The sequence below is a fragment of the Dendropsophus ebraccatus genome, chromosome 5, assembly GCF_027789765.1.
Source record: "Dendropsophus ebraccatus isolate aDenEbr1 chromosome 5, aDenEbr1.pat, whole genome shotgun sequence".
NCBI classification, from domain to species: Eukaryota; Metazoa; Chordata; class Amphibia; order Anura; family Hylidae; genus Dendropsophus; species Dendropsophus ebraccatus.
The window spans coordinates 150,919,158-150,927,102 of NC_091458.1; the positions used below are offsets into that span (position 1 = coordinate 150,919,158).

General features: G+C 43.7%; 1 protein-coding gene across 1 annotated transcript in view; it reads left to right on the forward strand.

Moving 5' to 3' along the window:
• Positions 1–6,656, forward strand: part of WASF2 (WASP family member 2) — a 29,596-nt gene extending 22,940 nt beyond the window's left edge. Inside the window, exons 7-9 of the mRNA XM_069971634.1 lie at positions 49–195; positions 1,691–2,160; positions 4,254–6,656. Of these exons, the coding sequence (XP_069827735.1) occupies positions 49–195; positions 1,691–2,160; positions 4,254–4,411 (775 nt within the window). The 3' untranslated portion in view covers positions 4,412–6,656. The remainder of the gene's footprint in view (positions 1–48; positions 196–1,690; positions 2,161–4,253) is intronic.
• The last annotated feature ends 1,289 nt before the right edge of the window (positions 6,657–7,945 follow it).

Sequence of the window (7,945 nt, forward strand, 5' to 3'; positions counted from 1 at the left end):
AAAATATAGAAGAACCGCTTCTAAGATTGTTTATTTTGTATTTTTCAGGTTCCAAGTAACTCACAATGGATCGGTCAGCCCCATAGACATGGGAGATATGCACCATTACCTTCCTCCACCCCCGAGTGAGGATGTAATGCCCAGCCCACCTCCAGTGTCTGATGACGCTTTGCCGCCTCCGCCAATGGAATTCGGGTAAAAAAAAAAAAAAAAAAATCAATAATAATGCTTTTATTTAGCGACAGTTCTAGGCGCGTTTGGAGGTCATTAAAGTATGTAAGAAAATTTTTAACTAAAGTTTGATCCTTCACACATTCCCTACATGGAGCAAGTCATTAGATGTAAATAGACCACTAAGCAGGCCCTAATGGTTTTGATTACTATTAGTGTGCGTTCACACGTGCAGGATCCGCAGCGGATTTTATGCTGCAAGTTTGCAACGAAATCCGCTGAAAATCCTGATAGTGTGAAGGTCTATGGGGTCACATATCTGCAGAGGAATTTTCATTCCACCGTGGATATGTAACCCGGCCCCTTTAAGGGCCCTGTCCAGTCAGTCACCAGCTTATAGCAGTGGCCGGCCTCAGCGAGTGATTGGCTGAACCTGTGACATCACAGGAACCAGGAAGAAGCAGTAAGTGAGAACAGCGAGGAACAGCAGCTGCAGGGGACTGGGGAACATGAGTATGATAAACATGAATAAATAAATTATACCACCATATTTAAAATAGTGTTTTATCAACAGACACACCTTTCACTAGTGCTGGGCATACTGATCTAATCTATAAACTATGATTAGGTTAGAGTTGTAGCTGGAGCTATTTCTATGTTCTTTGTAGGGGGCAGTAGGTTAAAGGGATTGTTCAGGGAGCAGAATACAGCTCATGCTTTCTGTTTCCCAGCGTTTAGCTCTTCTTTCTCCCCCTCTTCTCATGCCTCAATTATACCTGCGGAGACATGAGGGGACGGCAGTATATCATCAATCATCGTATGGGAGCAAAGCCAGGCCCGCATGTGATGTCCTATGGCCGTGCAGAATGTTGCCGCAGCATTGTACAGCTATTGGACGTCACATGCAGACAACCCCTCTAAAGCCGATACCTGGCTTGGTAAGGAACAAAGGTTCCCCGGGGTATTCCAATAGGATCCACGGGATGGCTAGGCACTAAAGGGTTCCAGGATGCCTCAAGGCATCAGGTCCTCTATTTTGGAAAGGTTTTTGACATGTGAACAATCTTATTTCTCCAACAAGATGTGGACACCCCCCCCCCTCCTTCCCCAGTCTATTAAGGGAGAACTCCGGCCTCAGGGTTTTTTTTTTTTTTTTTAATGGCCGGACACAGGGGAAAAAGCAACATGGCATTAACTTACCTCTCCCCGTGCCCACAATCCACCATCTGACAGTCCTCGGGACCCTCGCCGGGATCTCCTGTGCTGCTGATGGGCTGGCTGCTCAGCCAGTCAGTGACTGGACGCCTTCCGATGGGGGTCAGATGGATGACAGGCCATTTCAAAAAAAGAAATCCTAAGGCCGGACTTTTTCTTTTAAATCATTGTGAAATTTTAGATGGAATAGTGATTGTCCAAAGCCAACGACTAGTTTTTATGAGTTACGGCAAATCTTTTAGAATGTAGTATATTATAAGGATTACTGAAACTAATCTTTCTGTTCTTTTTATGTATTCTTCAGTTCATCTGGAAACTCTAATCGATCAAGCCTGATTAGCCCCGTTCAGCCATCCCCCATGTCTCCATCTGGTCTTCCTATTGGAGGGAGACCCAGTTTCTCTCCTCCTCCCCCACCGCCACCTGCTGGTGTATTCCCAGACAACACCTACCTTCCTCCCCCCTCCCCACCTGAGTGCCCTCCTGCTCCGGGATTCCCTGCTCCTCCTCCTCCTCCAGCGCCTTCTGTGATGGATTATACAGCTGTCTCTCCTGTTCCTCCTCCTGCCCCTCCAGCTGGAGGACCTCCTCCTCCACCACCCCCTCCACCTCCGCCAGGTCCACCACCTCCAGGCCCCCCTCCCCCCGGCCCCCCTCCTCCTCCATCTTTCTCACCCCAGGAAGGAGATTCATTGCCACAGTCGCCTAAGCCCAAGACTTCCCTGCCGCCAGTCAGCGATGTTCGGAGCGATCTCTTATCTGCTATTCGGCAAGGTAATTGTGCACCTCACTATCCTTACAATTAGGGCAATATCGTACTTTTTGTTTATCTACTTTTGCACTTTCAGTTTTTATATCACTGCATCCTTAGACTGTAAGCATTTTTATTTACCTGTTGACTAAGGTGTTTAAAGGAGAACTCCAGTGAAATTCAAACTCTTCCAGCAAGCAAGGAGGAACATAGTAAACAAGCGCTACTTACCTCTCCCTGTGCCTCCGCAGCATTGCCTTACCGCTTCGGGACTCCCACCGGGCTTCTGCATTTCTTTCTCCAGCAACACCATGACTCGGCTGAGGGATTACCTGCTCAGCCAGTCAGTGACTGGGGCAATGGAATTTCACTGCCCGATCCCTTTGTTCTTATAAAGATAAGCCACCTCCAGGCTGCGGTATAACGCTCCAGTCCCTGATTGGCTGATCCGGCAAGCCATCAGCCGGGTCAGGTATTTTCCCTCCCGAATTGTGAGGACCTGGGAACTTGAGGCAGAGGATGATATAGGGGGTAATGAGTTCTGGCGGAGGACCGGGAGCCTGTGATGTAGCACTTCAGGAGCACAGGGAGAGGAAAGTAGCGCCGGTTTATTATGTCACCCTCTGCCCCCTGCTAGAAAAGATTACATTTTGCCGGACTTCTCCTTTTAAACACCTAATCCCAGATGTAAAGGTGGCCATATACCTCCAAAAACTGAAGGACGAACGATAATTTCAGCTGACGCTCATCTCTCCTATGGCATGACCAAACATTCCTGTGTTCCTTATGGGGTGGGGCAAGCTGCAGCCTGGGGGTGGCTTATCTTTATAAGAACAAAGGGATTGGGCATTGAAATTCCATCACACACGACCCTAAGGGCCCTATTCCACCGGACGATTATCGTTCACATAATCGTTAACGATTAACGATCTCAAACGACCGCTATTGCGAAAGACCTGAAAACGTTTACTCATTTCCATGGAACGATAATCGTTACTTATGATCGTATTTGCGATAGTTTTTTATTCGCTATTTCGTCGCTATTGCGTTCGTATCTACTGCGAACGACGTCTTATTCAATGTGAACGTTTTGCGAACGAGCAACGATAAAAATAGGTCCAGGTCTTATAAAGCGATCAACGATTTCTCGTTCGGTCGTTAATCGTTAACTGCAATTCAACTGAACGATTATCATTCAGATTCGAACGATTTAACGATAATCTGAACGATAATCGTCCAGTGGAATAGGGCCCTTATATCCACTGACTATCTTCACGAGCAGGGAGTCCAGCCGACGGAAGTATAAGGTGTATGGGGGGACCTTTTAGACCAAGGTGCCAGCTGCAGGCATCACTGTGATGTTTTACTATGGTGGTCTACATTAGGCGTGTAGCTTCTTGGTATTATAGTACATGGGGTAGTCGGGAAGCCCCATACACTTAAAGGGGAACTCCTTTTTTCTCTTTCAAATAAACACGTTCAAAATTTATGTAGATTTTAATTTACGTCTATTTAAAAATATCCAGTTTTTCCGTACTTATCAGCTGCTGTATGTCCTGCAGGAAGTGCTGTTTTATTTCCAGTCTGACACAGTGCTCTCTGCTGCCACCTCTGTCCATGTCAGGAACTGTCCAGCAGGAAAGGTTTTTGTTATGAGAATTTGCTGCTGCTCTGGACAGTTCCTGACATGGACAGAGGTGGCAGCAGAGAGCACTGTGTCAGACTGGAAAGAATATACCACTTTCAGTACTTATCAGCTGCTGTATGTCCTGCAGGAAGACTTGTAAATTACTTCTATTTAAAAAAATCTCAAATCTATCTATCTATCTACATATATATATATATTTACATATTCACCGGAGTACCCCTTTTAAGACAATTGGTAGAAAGCTGACTTTTGACTTACATGTATTGGGGCCTTTAGGCAGTTCTCAGTCTGTTGTAGCAGGCACGCCATCTTGGATGTTTGTATAGGACCAGATGGCAGAAAATTCTTTAACTATATAGGATTCAATTGCAATAAAATACCTTATAGTATGTATGGGATAAATCTATTGCCGTATCTGGTTATTCTAGTTTGTAATCTTTAATGGTTTCCCCTTTTTCTTCTGTCTAGGATTCCAGCTCCGCAAGGTGGAGGAACAGATGGAGCATGAAAAGCGAGACGTTGGGGGTAATGATGTGGCTACCATCCTATCTCGCCGAATAGCAGTGGAGTACAGCGACTCGGAGGATGACTCTTCAGAATTTGATGAAGATGATTGGTCTGATTAAACGTGCCAAGATTTTGGGTGGGGACAAGGTGTTGGGATCAGTGTTATGTAGGTTTTTTACTGCCGAGAATCCATCTTGTAGAGAGTGTTAGAAGCAGAGTATCAATCCGATGATAATATATATATACAGTGAGGACACACTTAAAGGGGATTTTCCCCTGACTTTTGCCTATAGGTCACACTTTTCTAACACTTTAAAGTGAATCTATGACCCCCTGACTACCTACTGAGCTGGTATCCATGAAAAGCATTCAGAACATTCCTTTGTTCCCTATGTCTGTGTTTTTATTTTCATAAAATGTTTTATTTGGACTGTGAATGGTGTCAAAGAGGCGGAGCCTATTATTCCCTGGGCCCTAGCACCACTACGCCTTACCCAGCTGTATGTCCGCCCCCTGCATAAGTAACTGTGTATACTTTACAGGAAAGTGAGGCGTAGTTGTGCTAGGGTCCAGGGAATAATAGGCCCCGCCTCTTTGACACCATTCACAGCCCAAATAAAACATGTTTTATCATGAAAATAAAAACACTGACACAAGCAACAGAGGTAGGTTGTGAATGCTTTCATTGATATCTATTAGAGAGATATAACCAGCTTGGCAAGTGGTTAGGGGGTTACAGATTCGCTATAAGGCGTCAAAAACATCCTTTAGCTAGACGTTTGACCATTGCAAATCTTTGGTATAGGCAGTGCTTCCAATTTAGGGTATGTTCACACTGAGCAAATGTGGCGAATCTCTATGGGAGGGCTCATACACCTCCGCTCAAAGAATTGACATGTCGCGCGAGCCCTCCCATAGAGACGCCAACCCGCTGTGGAATTCCACAACATTTGCTTAGTGTGAACATACCCTTATACTATGTAAAAACGGCTGTATTTCATAACAAAGGCCACAGTTGACCAAACAACGGCCGTTCTTTTTGAAACAACAGACATTATTTGCACAACGGTCATTATGTAATACGACCATTGTTTTTACATAGTGTGAACGTAACTTTAGGCTGCGTTCACACTACATTTTTGCAATCCGTTTTTTTCATACGTTTTTGCAAACCGTTTTGTATTTGTGTGCATCCGTTTTGATCAGTTTTTTCCATTGACTTCAATTATAAAAAAAGGCATTTTTTTTTTTTTTTTTTTTAACATACACAAAAAAGTAGTTGTTTTTGTGTACGTTAAAAAATAGATGCGTTTTTGATCCCTTTTTTTTTTTTTTTTCTTATCATGGAAGACAATGGGAAAACGGATCAAAACGGATGCACACACATGCATCCGGGTTTTTTTTTCCAATTTATTTTTTGCAAGAACGTACGGAAAAAAACGGATTGCAAAAACGTAGTGTGAACCCAGCCTTGTATTTATTATGTCCTGTAGAAGATTGATAGGTTTCAGTATTTTTATCATCTACCTACGACGACAATCATACGACTGTCCTTGGGCCACAGCCGGGCAGTGAGCAGGGATCCACACCCTGTAGTGTGAACGGTTCCTAAGGAGAATTGCAACCTTGCACTTGTTTCAGAGAACCTTTGAATTAACTGTGCCTTAAATGACACCATTAAAATGTAATTTCTGATAAAACGTTATGAGATATTCCTATACTGCAGCTCTCATAATACGGTGACCAATATCCTGGAGACGTGATTGAACCATGCGGATAGACAGGGCAGCAGGGAGCTACACATAACCTGCTATATTTAGTGCTGGGCAGATGGGGTATTATTATTCTATGCAAATACTAAAGTTCTATTCTACTTTCTGTTGTTGTAATTTTTGCCTTTGTATCAGACCCGGTGGGGAATAAATGCCCTTATGACTCGGTAGTTTATTGGAATAAACTGTCTAGGCCACCGGGGAACAACGTGAGATAATGGGAAGAAATGTAAACCTAATAATTATGTGTAATTTGTTATGATAATGTATCTAGAGAGCAACTCTTAAAAATCCTAGTCTATGCAAAATATAAGCGTACCTATTGCCTGTATACCAATGGCGCACCTCAAGCTCATAGATAAATCTACGCTCAAGAAGCTGCAAAGTATTGAGTTGACTGACAATTGATTGAGATCTTAAGTGCCTTAATAGAAGTGACTTCAGGGACATTGCCAAAAGAGAACATGTGGTCATCTTTTCTACTGCTGGTCCCAGGTCCTTTACTTTATAACCTGCTTTTTTTTTTAGTTTTCCAAGTTATATTTACCTGTATGTATTCTGTTTAATAATAACTCTATGAAAACATTTCAAATCCTTTTGCACTGTGTTTTTTTTGGATGGTTGTAGGAGGGGGATTTACCAGAAGACGTTAAAGGGAATCTGTCACTAGGTATATGGTGCCTTTAAATAAGAAATGCTGAACAGATCGGTGTATTACTAACATCATTCTGTTCTGCCGTTCTTCTAATATACTGGAGAATAGGATTCTTTCCCCACCCCTCCCCCGCCCTCCAGCTGCTGAATAACAGTTGACTGCCTACACACAGCATGGATAGATAACTGTCAATCAGCAGCTGGTGGGCGGAGTTTACTAGAGCTCATGAATATCCAGGACTACTGAGCACATGCACATAATGGAGAGGACTACTTATTGTCCATGTTATTCAGGAGGAGATCTTTGGATCAGCTACACAGAACAATGTAAGTGATACATCATTCCATTCAGCTTCTCTGTCACTAGTTAAAGCGGTAGTGCAGTGTTTAACTTTTATTCACTAAATAACACACATTACAAAGTTTTACAACTTTGTAATGTGTGTTATTTAAGTAAATGGCCCCCTTCGCTGTGTCCCCCACCCCCCCACCCCGGAAGTGTTGGTGCATTATATTTACGTGTTCGCTGTTGACCCCGGCCGCCATCTTGTGTCTTCGGGAGGCCGCCCAAACCGCTCCAGCCATCCCTCATGCCGCCCCCCCCCCTCTGCCGCGTCATCAGCCGCGATTGGCTAAGCACAGTTATGCTCAGCCAATCGCGGCTGAGCAGCTGATGATGCAGAAGAGGGGGGGCCGGCATGAGGGATGGCTGGAGCGGTTTGGCCGGCCTCCCAAAGATTCTCAACAGAGCACCTTGTGTTTCTCAGGTGCTTTGGGTAAAGGTGGTCATACACCTTCACTGGCCATCAGTTATATCTTCCGCAAAAATCTATTTCATTTTTTTTTTTTCCTTTTAATTTTTATATATTTTGTCCCTTTTTTAAGGAATGTTTAAACGAAATATACAAAATATAGAATGAAAAAATGAAATGGGTTAACCGAGCTTCCTCCGCTCTGCCGAGTAGCAGGCACCTGGTTAAATGCGCGAGTCTTCCATTGATTTCAATGGAGTTTGTTACTCGAGTCAAGCACTGGATTCGAGTAACGAGGACCCGAGAATTTACGTGTTTAACACTATTGGTACAAAGAATTACAATTAGTAGTAGAATCCTAGCTAGCCAGGACCATCACCCTGAGAACAAGGAGGAAAAAAGACAGAGAAGACACAAAGGATAAGAGGAAACAAGACAAAAAGGATATGTTGTCAAAAGTTGTCAGACAAATTAG